The 16845-nt window shown below is 37.7% G+C and overlaps 1 protein-coding gene and 1 long non-coding RNA gene across 4 annotated transcripts in view; one reads left to right on the top strand and one right to left on the bottom strand.

Moving 5' to 3' along the window:
• Nucleotides 1-6941, top strand: part of LOC144220062 (uncharacterized) — a 29623-nt gene extending 22682 nt beyond the window's left edge. Inside the window, exons 3-5 of one of the 2 annotated variants that reach the window (XR_013331603.1) lie at nt 5955-6177; nt 6330-6406; nt 6859-6941. This is a non-coding gene — a long non-coding RNA (uncharacterized LOC144220062). The remainder of the gene's footprint in view (nt 1-5954; nt 6178-6329; nt 6407-6858) is intronic. The other variant, XR_013331604.1, reaches the window with a different exon arrangement.
• SLC4A4 (solute carrier family 4 member 4) overlaps nt 1-16845 on the bottom strand; it is a 301173-nt gene that overhangs the window by 49997 nt on the left and 234331 nt on the right. For both annotated transcript variants that reach the window (XM_077750185.1, XM_077750178.1), the window contains exon 15: nt 6820-7011. In XM_077750185.1, the coding sequence (XP_077606311.1) occupies nt 6820-7011 (192 nt within the window). The remainder of the gene's footprint in view (nt 1-6819; nt 7012-16845) is intronic.

Genomic DNA, 16845 nt, shown 5'->3' with positions numbered 1-16845 from the left:
TCCCAATGAAAGTCTACCTGAAAAAAGAATTCTATTTGCCGAAATGGAACTGAGGGGAGTGGCCCTACCAAGTGGTTTTCAGGAAAGCTAGTGATATTTCAAACTCGGGCCTCTTTCTGCATCCTGCTGCAAACCTGAGCAGAGCACAAAACCTACCGAGTGTGTGCCAGAAGCAAATAATCAGATCGCATGGGAGACACTGTGACTCCATCTTGTCATATTTTCTAAGTAGAGAGTGAAAACTCTGGAGCTGATGCAGAGATGGGTAACCAGAGGAATAGGGTTCTAGAAAACCCACTGCATAAGAAATGATGGTAGGCCTCTAGAAGGAGCAGAGAGAAACTGTCTTCAAATATGTGAAATCAGTCACAGGGAAGTAGGACTAACTTGTCCTGTGTACCTTCAGAGGGCAAGGGCAGATCCCAAGGACAGAAGCTGTGGCAGGCAAGATTTGTGCTTCTATCAGGAATGCCCTTAGGGATAGGAGCTCTTGTCCTAGGAAGCATTCAGGCAGCCCGCAGAGGGACACTTGTCAGAAATGAAGAGGCAGTCTTGGACTAGAAGGCATTCTAAGTCCTGACACCACGATTCAAGGATTAAAACCCAATTAACAAGATTTCTTGGCCTTCTAATAGCCTTGTCTTGATATAGCCTCCCAACACCATTATAAAAAAGAGTTCTGGGACTTAAAAAGAAAGGTGGTTTTATAACTATATTAAGGTATACAAATTAACATTTAAAAAAGAATAATTATTAAGTCATGGGTATAAATTAGACAAATTAAAAATGGAGTAGGAGGTGATTCTGTGTTGATGAATGGATTTCAAAGCTAGTAACTTTCCTATGATGGGCAAGTAAGCTGAAAGTGCTTAGGACCCATAAAGAACCGTGGTCAAAATTACTATTCATAGACTGTTTAAGAGTGCTCACAGAACAGTTGGCCAGTTAGTGCTCCGAACCTCATTTTTCTTAGGGCTCGATTCAGGTTAACTGCATTTGTTGTCATATGTCTACCAGAATTCAAGTATTTGTAATCTTTGTTAAATGTTTAATAGGTTGAGTTGTACTTGCAACCAAATGTCCCTTTGTTAGTGTTAAGAAAAAAATATAAAAATCAATTTTGGATTAAAAACAAATTTGGCTTTCAAAATTACTTCTCTTCGTACACAAAAATGCAAGAGTTTGAAAATCTGATTCCCCTTCACTGACAGTAAAGTCATCTTCCGAATGAATTTCAATGGCATATGTGGTCTGATGTTTCTGCAAGAACTATTCAGACATCACCCAGCATTACTAACACTAGATTGTGGGACAGAGAATACATGTCCTTTAGTTCTTACTAATTTTGGGAAACATTGGTTTTAGTTTGACAGTTATCATTCACCAAGAGAGTTTCTAGGGGAAAAGAAGAAAGGGATGTCACCTGATTCTTGGAAAGAGTTGCGTACCAACAAAACACATCCAACTTTAATAGAACTCTTACAGGCCAAAATGTCAACCAAAAGTCATGGAGGCAAAAATACAGCAAATTGTGGAATTGTAGACTGTGTTTCACACGGATGAGAACTAAATGTGTCACCTAACTAAAATGCTCCTTATAGTTCCACTGAAATTACTGAAATCCTATACATTTTTTCTTATCCATAAAGCCAGCTCCTCAAACCACCATCAATCTACTTATGTCACAGGAAAGCACCAAGGTGTGATTCCATAGAAGACAGTGGGCATGAATGGATCAGAAGGATCGAAATGAGTGATACTCACCTGAAAGCTCAAAAATCTAACTTTTTCAACAAATATATATTTAGTTCCTACTATGTGCCAAGGTCACAAATTACCTATCTTTGTATGCCTACCACCTCAAATTGTATCAAGCACACATTAGGGTCACAGTATTTTTTTAATATTGAATGATAAATTAATTAATTATAGAGTATACAATACTGTTTTTGTTTAAAAGGATATCAAAGAACATTCTGTGCAAGTGACAACTAAATAAAGTTGTAGAAAATAATTGTTGACGTTACCTGGAGTTTATTTTATTTACTTAACTGACAATAACAATCAGGAGGCATATTAAATAGAGAATCTTACCATTATATCAGTTTATGTGATACACTTCTTTACTCTAAGTGGGGGAAAAAGAGGAAGTTAAAGAAGTTCCTTAAGAAAGACATTTTTATGCCAATTACATACTGCACCCAGCCACATTACATTTGACTATATTGAAGTATCAACAAATTTTGCCTAAGTCAGAGGTTCTATAGCTTTATAAGTCCCACAACCACTCATCACAATCGGCTACTAATCACAATCCTGCTCTAAATTACTGCTTTCATTTTGCCAGCACATATGCAGCGATGGTATCTTTCTTGCACGCCTATGATCCCTTATCAGTATGGGACTCTGGAAGACCATTTCATGTTAATGTCCTGAGCCATCTGCCACAGAAGATCACAGATTATGCTGTGATGCTCCTACAGGAAGCTCTGATACCAACAGACTTTGACTAAAGACTTGAGGCTGACATAATAATCCAGTAACTGTATATGGTAACGGTCTGAAGCATCCCTCCAAAAAGAATGGGGAGTACAAAGCAGACAGGCAGTGGTGTGCTGGTATTCCATCAATATTCCCCTCGGCATTAGGGCTCTCTGGACATGCCTGATACACAAATTAAATCCCTGATAGACAGGCTAGCAAAGACAAACTCTTACCGTAAGTGCATGTCCTGATGAATTGCTAGTAGCTTCCTGAGGGACAGAAAGAGTGGATGACTGACCCTGGTCTGGGCAAAAGTAATGAAAGACTGAACTAGGGGAACAGGAGTGTAAGTATAAGGGAGAGAGATTAGAGCAGGATAATCAAGGGGACTGTGACAAGTTTAATTTGATAATAAAAAAGAAAACTTGGAGAGGCAAATACATTGGTATCACCTTTTGCCACACTAAATTTTCTACTCCTTTTCACCATGCTCTCCAACTTGGGAGGCTGGCCTGTAGTCTGCAGTAGACTCCCTTTCCTCTCCAGCTGTGCTTAGCGTGCAGCAGCTTGGGCAGGCCATCAGAAGGAAAAGAGCGATAGATCAAAGTACTTATTCCGATAGCTCTATCACTGCGAGGCTGCCTCAGGCTGGTTCCGTCCCTCAGTCCAAGGTCATGGCACCTCCCAGGACAGCTCTCTCTCTCTCTCTCTCTCTCTCTCTCTCTCTCGACCCTTTTCTCTTCTTCTAGGGTCCAGAAACCACTCCCTTTGCACAAGAGGGATAGTAACAACCCCACTGTTCCTAGCACTGGACACTACACTCTCCCTCATGGGTTCCCTAAATCTAACTGCACTTTTGGAAATTATGGTTTCTAGTAAACTCCTTAAATCATCCCACCTGAGTGTATACTTTGCTTCCTGCTGAGACTGATACACCAAATATGATTCTGAGATTTTGCTCTTGGGTGGCTGTGAGGGTAGATGATGTTATGAGCTAAGGAATACAGGAAGATGAGAATGTTCAAATGTGGAAAGAAAAACCACATCTTGAAGTTGCTATATAACAACTCTGGATCGTCCACAGACAGAAGTTGGCAGCAGCTGTAAAAGCAGACATGGCATAAAGATGGAGATAAAAATTAATTTTGAGAAATCTGTAAGCACTGATCACTTCTATAAGCTCTAGCTTAAAATAGAGAATTAACTTAATTTAGGAGACAGATTCAGCAAACTCTAAAATTTCAGAACACTAGAGCTTAAAGGATGCTCATGGTCTTCTAGCTGAGCTCTCCTTTTCTGAGTGTTGTAACTGAAGTCCACGGTTAGCCATTGAAGGGCACACCGTCAGTTAATGGCGGTGCTGGCTGTGGAATCGACAGCTTCTGGGCTCTCCCAGCTGTGTGTGCTCTTTCCACAAAATGCAGCCTTTACCTCTATTTTGCTGCTTCCCACTAGCCACCAGGGACAGAGGACTTAGTCAGTGCCCAGCCTTGTGCTAATTGAGGGGAGGAATAATGCAGAAGTAAAACAGAGTTCCAGAAGCTTACAGTCTTAATTGACTAAAATACAAATGTTTAGAAATGAGAGTGTGAGAGAGAAATGGCCGGCCAGACACAAGGAAAAGAGGACATTTTGTAGGACAGCAGCACTCTCATCCGGCATTAGCACTTTGAGATTTTAGCGGTTTCACGTGCCTCGCTGGTGTGAGCCAGGAAGTAGTAACAGTTGGCTTGATTACTGTCCTAGCATTCAAGGATTATCTAATTTATTCTGCTTAAGAATATAAGTTTTAACTGTAGAATAACATGAAGCATAAGGATCTATAAGTCTATTGGTTTCTATCTATAGAGACCCTCCTTCCAAGTGACAGCTTAAATCCAAACATATTTTGGCAAATGAGAGAGCAGAAAAGATATTCCTATTATTCACACATGTGTGAATTTATCTATGTATTGTTATTATTTAGCTGTAAACGTAAAGTGAGTAGGAGAGATGATGGTCTGAAAGCCTACACACCTCAACATTGCTCCTTAGAAATCACATATATTTTCTGCCCTGTTTATTTTATGGTTGCTATATACAATTCTAAACTATGCTGAGAAACCTTTTAGTAGGAATTATAACTGGATTGCTATCATTATTCTATTTTCACATGCTCATAACTTTCTCAGCAGCATTTATCAGTGCTGAGAAATGACCTGCTTGGGCTCTTATAAGGGGAAAATTCCTTTAAGTCTGAAGAGCTGTTATCAATTTGGGAGTTACTGCTGGAAGAAAAAGGTGATGCCTACATAGGCAGTTGAAATGATCTATATTTATCTTAAAGCTGAAACTAGCTTATTGTATAAATTACAACTTACAATTGCTTCACAGATTTTCTAGTTTTCCACCTGCTAGGCCTATATAATTTCAGACTTTGGCAAGTGGAAGAGATTAAGAAAAAAGGTGATAATTCCTTAAGTCTGAGCCAAAAGAGAGAGAGGGAGATAGACAGACAGTAAGACAGAGAGAAAGAGAGAAAGAAGGGTCTAATAGATTCAAAATTAAGAAGGAAAACCCTCAATAGAGAGGAAGCAATTGTCCTCAAAGACATTTACCCAAGGCATCTGGCCTACATAAAACTCATATCATTGAAGAGGTGGACTAAGTAAACACATTTCCCTGTGTGTGAACTGGTGTTACAAGCTCAAATATCTTCAGGGACAGGCAGTTAATCTGAAATTGCAAAGCAGCCAAGTCTTAGACTAGAGAGAGTTATGAGGACAATAACTACCTGAAAAGTACAGGCTCTACCCATGGCCTCATGTGTGTGCGTGTGTGTGTGTGTTTACAAACCATGGGCTAAACAAAGAATGGCTACAGGCTGAATTATGCCTGTTTACCTCTGTTTTATGATGCCTATTTTAGACATGTTAAGTTGAATGCTTCTTTCTCTTTCAATTTGTGGAAATTTTTCATTCCTTGGGCCGGCTAGTTTGGGACATTTCATGATTGCTATGGTCTTGGTGTTGTGTCCCCTTCAAATTTATATGCTGAGATCCTAACCGCCACCCCCCCCCCTCAAAAAAAAGATGGTTTTAGGAGGTGAGGCCTTAGGGAGCTGCTTAGGTCATAAGGGTGGAGTCTTATTGAGATTAATGTTTTTATAAAAGAGGTCCCGCAGAGAGCCCTAGCCCTTCCTCCATGTTTGAACATAGTGAAAAGGTGCTGGCTATGAGCCAGGCAGAAGGTCTTCACCCAACCATGCTGGTAACTGACCTTGCGATTCCCAACCTCCAGAAACGTGAGAAATAAATTGCTGTGGTTTAAAAGTCACCCAGTCTATGGGATTTTGTTTTAGCAGCCCAAACAGTCGAAACCAGTTATCAGTCCTTCCTTTTATTTTCATTTTATGAGAGAAATCAATTTTTATAAGAAAAAGTCAAAAAGTTTCCTAGGTGAGAGTGAATATATGCTGATTCATTTCCTAGGAATTGAAAGAAAGAAACTTCAGCAACTGCATCTCTTGTCTTCTAAAGTCTTTCCACTCCTTCTACACAAAACGCAAGGGGAGAGATTTCAAGAGACTCCAGCTGCGTAGAGGAGCTCATTGATAAAAATCATGTATAATCAAGATTACCTAAGAAATACTGACATCTTAAACACTGAGAAATGAACGGCAAAGCAAAGGATTATCTTAGTTTCACTCTGCAGGTAAGAAACCAAAATGCCATTAACGAAGTGTTGGTCTTATCTTGCAGTCTCTGCATGAACCACAGTTTTGATTTTATGTTCACCCAAGCATATTAAGGGGAGACAGGATGTCTGCACAACCCAGCTCAATTATCTGTTCTTTCCTACGACAGCATTCATCATTATGGGAAGGAAAATTTGGCTCAGATGACGCTCATATCTTATACCAATACTGGGCTAACAACACAGTGTAAGTTTACTCCCACAGCCCATAATTCAAATACTAAATTACTACACGTACAGCTCGTGAACCAGAAATTCTCATAAAAATTGTTATTAATATGAAGAGTGTTTGCTTATGTACTTTCAAACTATGGATTTAAAATGTTTTTTTCATACTCATACATTTTTAGATACATCCCACTTTTCTCCCTCAGTACAATAAGAATTATGATAGAATTTATGACAGAATGATGTGAGCAAAATCCTTGGAAGGCTTTTCAGAGCCAGACTAGGTTAAAAATACATAATATGCACATGGACAAAGACTGGAAATCAATTTTTAAGTGCACAAAATTGGAAAAGTTGAATTACAGGCTAATTTTTGGTTTTTAAACACTGTATGACTGTGTAAATTCAACGAATTAAGGCTCAGGCACTTACCGTGGTCGGAAAGTAACGACTCGTTTTGAATTTTTTCAGAGCCATAGAAGAGGTGTAGGTGCCCAAGAAGAGGATGAAAGACATGAGAGTGATGTCAGGGACAAAATCACAGTTGTTCCCCACGAGCTTTCCTCCATATTTCAAACACTTCTTCGTTGACAAAAATGCCCAGTCAAAGGTAGCATTATGGTACTGAAGAAGAAAAACATGAACATTTTTTCTAAAGAACACCAACTAATCGAAAGCAGCATTTGATACTTGGTGGGCTATGTAGGGATTAGGCTGAAAGTCTCTGTAGAACAGCTAGAGAGTAACCGCTGGAGGGTGAAACCTGACGAAGTGTTAATGGAGTAACAGCTACCGGGGACCAGGAGGCTAACAATTACTGAAAACACAATGAAAATGATGCCATCTGTTACCCACTTTGAGCTACAGCCCTACAATCATCCATTTGTTCAACAGAAACAAACCACAAAGTCCTTCTTTCCTGTCAACCTTCCTGAGAGTAAACTGAGACACATTAATATCCTAATGTGAGATACTCTCTAAAACACCTTTGTTGTTTAAAAAGTACTTACTTTTACAGTACACAGCATCTTTGGATTCAAGCTTCTGGCCCTACAATTAATGCTAAAAGCTGTATTAGGTTAACTATGCATCTACCCCACACTTTCCCAAAGGGGCTATTTCTTTTTCTAAATAACTAGAGACTGGTGATGTAAGGAATTAGACTATAAAAATGCTGATGGTTCCTGCTTTTTCAATTGCATATCCTAATAAAATAAAGCTTTTTATCTTGTGGACACCAGGTGAGCATCATGCGCATCCACTGGTGGAATGTACTAGAATGGGCTTTGGAGTCCTCTGTGGCATATCTATCCCTATGGTACGTGACCTCAAGTTCATGGGTCAGTTTTCAAATTTTCTTCTATGTCACGAATTGCTATCATGTCATACTTCGGAGTGCAGCTAACTCCTGTTCCTATTTTCCATTTCTAAACTGCAGGAGAATCCGTTTGCTAGCACAGTGGATAAGCCAGGGTACTCATCCCTCAGCTGCTCGCAGTCTTAGCTGCTTCTCTAGAGAACTGCCTTCAGTCACATTAGAACTACCTCACCTAAAGTGTTATGCCCTATTGCAGCCAGTTACTGACTAACACTAATGGGGTGCTACTGACTACAATTCCCCTAAATACATTGAAAATCATTGTGATGGTGTCTGGGAGGTGATCAGGCCATAGGAATGGAGCCCTCAGGAATGAGACGCATGCTTCTATAAAACAGACCCATGAGAGCTCCCTTGTCTCATCTGCCAGAAAAGGCGGCTGTCAATGAACCAGGAAGTGGGTGGGTCCTCATCAGACACTGCATGTGCCAGCACTGTGATCTTGAACTTTCTCTTAGGTCCACGGGTAATGAGTATGTCATGTGCTAACAGAAGGTTTATTTGAGAATACCTTGCAAATAAATATAGAAAGATAAATTTCTCCTGTCCTTTGAAAGCAATTCTACTTCATACCAAACTCAGAATCAATATTCTTTACTATTCAATGAATTTTCTTGATGTAAGCAATCTAGTCATAAAAGATCACACATGCAAAAGAAGAATCTTGGACCAGAAATTGTTCCTATTTTTATAGAATTCAAAAGGTAAAGTGCTTACATAAGTCAATAAAAAAAATAAACTCTAGGTCTTTCTCTGAAATATTTTTTCTATATTAGCTTCAACTAATAAACAGCTGAATCACATAATTATTCTTTTATCAAACTCCATTTCTGAGAGGTGATTAATCATGTCTCATCTTGTTTTTCAGATTTCTGCATATGAATGCTTTCTGCAAAACACATTTAAAGTTTAGGCAACAGATTTCTTTGTTTTAAGATCAGCAAAAATTTATCATTGCAAATTTCCCTATGTAAATTTACGATAATACCACTTCAGCACTTTAATATGAGCAGAACCCTTTTTTATAACCCAAAGAAGTAAGCTGTGTTAAGACAATCAATCCCAACAGGCAGTTTTTATTGATTTTCTTACAGAGATTCAGGTTGAGGTGAAAATATATACAGATATACATAAAATGATAGATATGTTTTCTCACGTGCATCAACTCAAAATGCCAATATCATTATTTTGTTGGTCTCAAATGATTCTCTGTATCATCATTCAGAAAGTTTAGCCTCCTAACTATCTAAGGATTTGAGTATAAAAAGTTTAGGCAGTATGTACAGATACCCCAGTATATGTACACACTTTTCCACTTCCATAAAACTTTAACTCTAGGTAATAAATAATTCTATTTAAACAGCACTGGAGAGGCATCTATGTTATCTATGTTACTTTAGTGTTATTATTCTATATAAGCTGGTATCATTGAAGGTTAACTCCATAAAACTTCATGCAAGATTCAGATCACAAACAAAGTATCTTGTCGATATTAAGACAAGGCATTACTCAGCATTACTCTATTAGTGGTATATATATGTAAATATGCAAAGTAGAATTTTAGATCATCAGCTGATAATGTAATCACAAATACAATTTATATTATTTTTACTCCAATATATCTCATTTTGTCATCTTTGAAACACATAGGTTTCAGTAAAAATTATATATTTTTTTACTTCAGAGGTACACTCTGCTTAGCCTATGTAAAGGGAAAATAAAAAAAGAAAACTAGGGGCGCCTGGGTGGCTTAGTCGGTTAAGCGTCCGACTTTCGCTTAGGTCATGATCTCGCGGTTCGTGGGTTCGAGCCCCGCGTCGGGCTCTGTGCTGACTGCCAGCTCAGAGCCTGGAGCCTGTTTCAGAGTCTGTGTCTCCCTCTCTCTCTGACCCTCCCCTGTTCACGCTGTCTATCTCTCTCTCTCCTAGAAATAAATAAAAATTAAAGAAAAAAAAAACTATACAGATTTGAGTTACTACTTGCTATACTCCAACAGTTTTCAGATTTTAATTATCAGTGAAATATCTTTTCATGTGAAACCCCAGTATTTAAAATTGTGATAAAACTGAGCTATTGTGCCCTATGTAGTTAGGAAGGATTGAGCTTCTCTCCCTCAATACCCCTGGCCCCTGGCCCACGTCAAGGCAGGCCCTGAGGCCTCTCTTGGGAATCCTAGCTTAGTCTGAAGGGAACATTACTTTAAAAATAATGCTGTCTCATTAAATGTTACCTACCTATATCTATCATTTATAATTATAATTTATCTTAAATTACCATGAGTAGTTTAATCTGGGACTCAACAAACTATATCTAACAGGCCAAACTCAGCCTGGATCCTGTTTTCATAAATAAAGTTTTATTGAAACACAGTAATGCTCATTTCTTTACATAATGTTCATCACTATATTTGTGCTACAACTGCAATGTTGAGTAATTTCACTACCAGATGTCTGACCCATACATCCTAAAAAAAAATACTATCTGATCCTTTACAGAAAAAAGTGTCTGCCTTGGTTTAATTTGTCTAAGACTCCTATATTACTTTCTACTATCCTTATAAATAAAACTTTCATGTTTCATCATATTACATTACACATTTTTATTTGACAGTCTTTTATATTTATATTATTATTTCNAAGTTGCAGGATATACAATGTGCAGAAATCAGTTGCATTTCTATACACTAATAATGAAGCAGCAGAAAAAGAAATCAAGGAATGGATCCTATTCACAATTGCACCAAAAACAATAAGATACCTAAGAATAAACCTAACTAAACTGGTAAAATATCTATACTATCTTTCTTAGGAAAGAAATTGAAGAGGACACCAAAAAAAATGGAAAAGAATTCCAAGCTCATGGATTGGAAGAACAAACATTGTTAAGATGTCTATACTATCCAAAACAATCTGCACATTTAATGCAATCCCTATCAAAATACCACCAACATTTTTTACAGAATTAGAACAAACAATCTTAAAATTTCTATGGAGCTAACAAAAGACCCCAAATAGCCAAAGCAATCCTGAAAAAGAAAAACATAACTGAAGGCATCCCAATTCCAGATGTCAAGCTATATTATAAAGCTGTAGTCATCAAGACAGTATGGTACTGGCACAAAAACAGACACATCGATCAATGGAACAGAACAGAAAACCCAGAAATGGACCCACAACTATATGGTCAACTGATCTTTGACAAAGCAGGAAAGAATATCCAATACAAAAAGGCAGCCTCTTCAACAAATGCTGTTGGGAAAACTGGATGGCGACATGCAGAAGAATGAAACTGGACCACTTTCTTAGACCATACATAAAAATAAATTCAAAACTGATGAAAGATCTAAATGTGAGACAGGTAACCATCAAAATCCTAGAGAAGAACAAAGGCAGCAACCTCTTTGATCTTGGCCAGAACAACTTCTTACTACACATGTCGCTGAAGGCAATGGAAACAAAAGCAAACATGAAGTATTGGGCTTTGATCAAGATTAAAAAGTTTCTGCACATTGAAGGAAGCAACAAAACTAAAAGGAAGCCTCCATAGTGAGAGAAGACTATTTGCAAATCACATATCTGATAAAGGGTTATTATCCAAAATCTATAAAGAACTCACCAACTCAACACCCAAAAAACAAACAACCCAGTTAAGAAATGGGCAGAAGGCATGAATAGTGAGTCAGAAAAAGACAGATATCACATGATTTCACTCATATGTGGAATTTAAGAAACTTAACAGATGACCATAGGGGAAGGAGAGAAGAAATAAGATAAAAACATAGAAGGAGGCAAACCATGGGAGACTCTTAAATACAGAGAACAAACAGAGCATTGATGAGGGGGGTTAGTGAAAATGGATGATGGGCATTAAGAAGGACATTTGTTGGGATGAGTACTAGGTGTTATATATAGGTGATGAACCACTGGATTCTACTCCTGAAGCCAAGACTACACTGGATGTTAACTAACTTGAGAATTAAAAAAATAAAATAAAATAAAGAGGATCTGGACATCCAGATGGCTAACAGACACATGAAAAGATGCTCAGCATCCCTCATTATCAGGGAAATACACATCAAAACTATGATGAGATACCACCACACACCTGCCAGAATGGCTAAAATTAACAACACAAGAACCAATTGACTTATTTTGGTTAGCATAATACACTCTAGCTCCATCCACGTTGGTGAGGTGTTGGCGAAGATGCAGAGAAAAGGGAGGTGTAGGCGAGGATGCAGAGAAAGGGGAGCCCTCTTGCACTGTTGGTGGGAATGCAATCTGGTGCAGCCATTCTAGAGAACAGTATGGAGGCTTCCTAGGAAACTAAAAACAGAACTATCCTATGATCTAGGAATTGCACTATTAGGTATTTACCCAAAGGATACAAAAATACAGATTTGAAGGGGTACATGTACCCCACTGTTTACAGCAACATTATCAACAACAGTAAAAGTAGGGAGAGAGCCCAAACGTCTATCGACTGATGAATGGATTAAGAAGATGTGGTACATATATATCATGGAATATTACTCAGCCATCAAAAAGAATGAAATCTTGCCATTTACAATAACATGGATGGAGCTAGAGTGTATTATGCTAACCAAAATAAGTCAGTTAGAGAAAGACAAATACCATATGATTTCACTCACATATGGAATTTAAGAAACAAAACAGATGAACATATGGGAAGGAGGGGAGAGAAGAGAGGGGAACAAACCACAAGAGACTCTTAATGATAGAAAACAAACTATGGGTTCACAGAGGGAGGTGGATGGGAGATGCGCTGGATGGGTGATGGGTACTAAGGAGGGCACTTCTTGTGATGAGCACTGGGTGTTGTATATAAGTGATTAAACACTGAATTCTACTTCTGATGTCAATATTGCACTGTATGTCAACTAAAATTACATTTTTAAAAAATGGCAAAAAACTCCAGTTTTGCGTTTGATCATTTATAATTTTCAAATTGTGGTAAGTCATAGAAAAAGCAAAAAGAGGTAAATGATTCTTCCCCAGGTTCATGCGACTCCCAAAGAATTTATTTGAAGGAAATATTGAACATATATCAAAGCAGCAGACTGGGAAAATACCCTCATGGGCTTCAATTTCAGCTCTATCACTATGTAATTGGAAAAGAGAAAAAAAAGTAACTTCACTTTCCTGTGCAATTGCTGATAGGACTTTTCACTTAAATAGCTGAAAAAGAGTACCATAAAGGTCATTGTTAATCATATATCGTAGCTTTGTAAAATGCTCAAATGTAAATAGTACTCTTCACATGCAAACCACTCCAATTACTGCTTAGTAAGTCATGGCAGAAAACGTACAACCAAACAACACTGACTCTTAAAAGAGGGCAATACTGTGTCACACACATCCATCCAGTACAGATGTTAAGTGACCTGAAGAAGAAAGAAATCCCTGAGTCCCCGGAAATATCATGTAAAACATTGTTTGCATGTATATTTATCTGGGAATAGCAACCACAGATCTCATTAAAACCTCAGAGCAAACAGTGAAGCAAAGACATTTCAGAAGTATTGCTCTGGTGCTTTTAGAAGTGAGATTATTCCATCTTCATAGTATGCCATGCTCCACGTATGTCAACTGTATTCCAATTTACATTTATTTTAAGATAAATGTAAGTCAAGAGCAAATTCATGACTGCAACGCTAATGATTATCTGTTAACTCATCAGCAAATGTTCTCCAATTCAAAGAGATTCATTGTTTTGTAACTACTTCTTAGTAAACTAAATCTCTGTTTGAATCCTCACCAGCATTTTAGATTTAACATGTTCGGGGTGCTTGGGTGGCTCAGTTGGTTAAGCTTCTGACTTTGGCTCAGGTCATGATCTCATAGTTCATGAGTTTGAGCTCCACGTCAGGCTCTGTGCTGACAGCTCAGAGCCTAGAGCCTGTTCGGATTCCATGTTTTCCTCTCTCTGCCCCTCCTCTGCTTGCATTCTGTCTCTGTCTCTCAAAAATGAATAAACGTTAAAAAAAATAATAATAATAAAAAAATAAAAAAATAAAATAAGATAAATTTAACATTTTCAAAATTAACTCTTCATCCCTCCTTAAATTCTGCTTCCTTTAGGATCTTGCCTATCTCTGTTAATAGCAAATTCATCCTTCTAGAGTCTAAAAACAGAGAACCTTGAAGTCATTGTTAATTCCTTTCTTTCTCACAGGTCACACTATGACAAAAATGATCTCAAAATACATCCAAAATTAGGGGGGCCTGGCTGGCTCGATCAGTAGAACATGTGACTCTTGATCTTAGGGTTGTAGGTTCGAGCCCCATGTTTGGGTAGACATTACTTAAAAATAAATATTGAATACTGGAGGGAGTATTCTAAGGAGAGAACTGAGTTGAGAAATCAGGGGAACGGAAAAATTGAAATGGCAATTCCAGAATATTTTTCCAAGAAAAACAGTAGTAAAAGGATAGGTTAGAGCATGTTAAATCAAGGCACATTCTTCAGGGCTGATGAAGACTTCTGAGGTGTTTGTGGTAGATGAGAAAAGAACCAGGCTATGGAGATGGATGGAAAAGAGGGCATGATGGAAAAAAACAAGAATGGAGAAAGGAAGGTGAAAGATTAAGTGAGAGAGAATGACTAGGGTTTCTGCAACTCTTTGTAGCAGGGACAGCTAAAGCTAGATATAACAGAAGTATATCTGAAAAATAAGAAAGAAGAACAGACCAAGCCAGGGACAGGGTTCAATTTACAATACACCAGGCTCCCAAAGAAATTTTAGCTAACCTAAATCATTCATCAGGATCCAATTATTTGACATTTCAAGGAAGATATCTACCACTTTTTCCCCCTGTTATCTGGAGAACAAAATTAAAGTAAAATAAAATTTCAATTTAAAGTTGCCAAACTATGGGCGCCTTGGTGGCTTAGTTGGTTAAGCGTCCGACTTTCACTTAGGTCATGATCTCGCGGTTCGTGGGTTCGAGCCCCGCATTGGGCTCTGTGCTGACTGACAGCTCAGAACCTGGAGCCTGTTTCACAGTCTGTCACTCCCTCTCTCTCTGACCCTCCTCTGCTCACGCTGTCTCTCTCTCTCTCTCCTAGAAATAAATAAAACATTAAAAAAAAAATAAAGTTGTCAAACTATAGGATGCCCAGTTATAGAGAAAAACAATGAATGCTTTTGTTTAAGTATGACCTATGCAATATGTAGGACATATTTATACTAAAAAAAGTTGTTTATTATTTACCTGAAATTCAAATGTAACTGGGACCCTTTGTTTTTTGTTTTGTTTTGTTTGCTAACTCTGGTGATGCTATTTCAATTAGCTATAGGCTATTTTGAGTAACACCAGCATGTGGAAAATAGAAAAATGTGGCCAAAAGAAAACAGATAATGCACTGGGTCCTGGTTACATTAAGGAATTATGATAGTGTTAACGAAATAGCAGTAAAGAAAAACAAAACAAAAATAATTTTTAAAAGGTTCCTTGGGGAAATAAAATATGTTCACTAAAATATTAACTAAATAACGTAAGGCAGTACAAGAAAGTGTCTAAATGAACAGTATATATATTAGTAAGTAGATCAGAAAAAGAACTAATCAGTTTCATTGAGCACAGAGAAAACAAAACTTAAACTAAGTCTTGAAAGAAAGACTGGTCCCTGTAGAACTCTCATACTCCAAAGGATAGAGAGAAGAGTAAGAATGGCAGAGGACAAAACTAAAAAAGAATGACAAAGAGAGTAACAAAAGCCAATGGGAAAGGGAATGAAAGTGACAAGCTCCGGGTGTGTATTTCTTTCTTCATTGGCAGGAACAAAGATGTAAAGCATTAGACAGGGAGATACCATGGACAAAGATGCTGATTTGGGGACATATAATGCTTCATTCACTTATCTAGCAAGTCCTTTATTCAAAATTTATTGGATGCCTACCCTTGAAGAAATTAACAGTGAGTGGACCAGGTGAGCCAAAGAAGACTGATTGTTCAAATGGGTAGTAAAAAACAAAGGTGTAAGAGAAATGAAACCAAGTTGCTGAGGATCTTGAGTGAGGTTAACCTCATGAAAAGGGATATCAATCTATTTTTGTGGATCTCATTTTCCAGAGAATTATCCTGTTTACACTGAATGGTTTGTTTGTAAATCTTCAAAGTGTAAGGTATACTGAAGGGTGAATTTTAAAATTTACAATGCTATAACATCCTCCCCAAAGACAAAACAGGGGGATAAATATGTGAGAGGATGATCACAATGCTGACAATCACTGAAGCCAGGTGATGTGCATATGGAGGATCATTGTACTATTCTCTGTATTTTACTGCATGTTTTAAATTTTCTATAATATTTTTAAAAGTAGAAACAGGGGTACCTGGGTAGCTCAGTCAGTTAAACATCTGACTTCGGCTCAGGTCATGATTTCACAGTTCATGGGTTCAAGTCCTGTTTCAGGCTCTGCACTGACAGCTCAGAGCCTGTAGCCTGCTTCAGGTTGTATGTCTCCCTCCCTCTCTCTGCCCCCCTCCTGCTTGTGCACACTCTCTCTCCCTCTCTCCCTTCAAAATAAATAAATAAATAAACATCTTTAAAAAAAATAAAATAAATAAAAGTAGGAACATGTGTTATTCAAGGGGACTTAAGGACAGAATGGTTTTTGCACTTGACTTTCTCAATGTGAGAAAATCACAAAGATGCTACGCACAAGATTAATATGACATTCTATTTCCCACGAAGATAAATGTTAACTCCTAAAATCACCCTGAAGGTACATCAAATCAGAACACTTTTGCTTCCATGTCTGCCTGCCAAGCAGAATTTATGAGACTATAATAGTTCTTCGTTCCTTGATTAACAGTATCTCCATGCAGACATGATATGCTTCACTGGGTAACACCATAAGCAAAAAACAATAAAAAAATAAAATAAATAAAAAGGAAAGATTCTATATTGCTCTTAGTACCAACTAGTAAAATATGCACCTTTTGAAATAAATATAAATGAAGATAATGCTACAAAGAAGTCTGAAGGTTAAGTAGTTAATGTACTCATATATGGTTTTTTTTCCCTGCAGTGGGTAGGGAGACATATAGTAA

The sequence above is a fragment of the Crocuta crocuta genome, unplaced genomic scaffold (genome assembly GCF_008692635.1).
Source record: "Crocuta crocuta isolate KB4526 unplaced genomic scaffold, BGI_CrCroc_1.0 scaffold1, whole genome shotgun sequence".
NCBI classification, from domain to species: Eukaryota; Metazoa; Chordata; class Mammalia; order Carnivora; family Hyaenidae; genus Crocuta; species Crocuta crocuta.
Note: the sequence above shows the minus strand (reverse complement) of the source record. Positions and strands in the feature narration are given on the sequence as shown.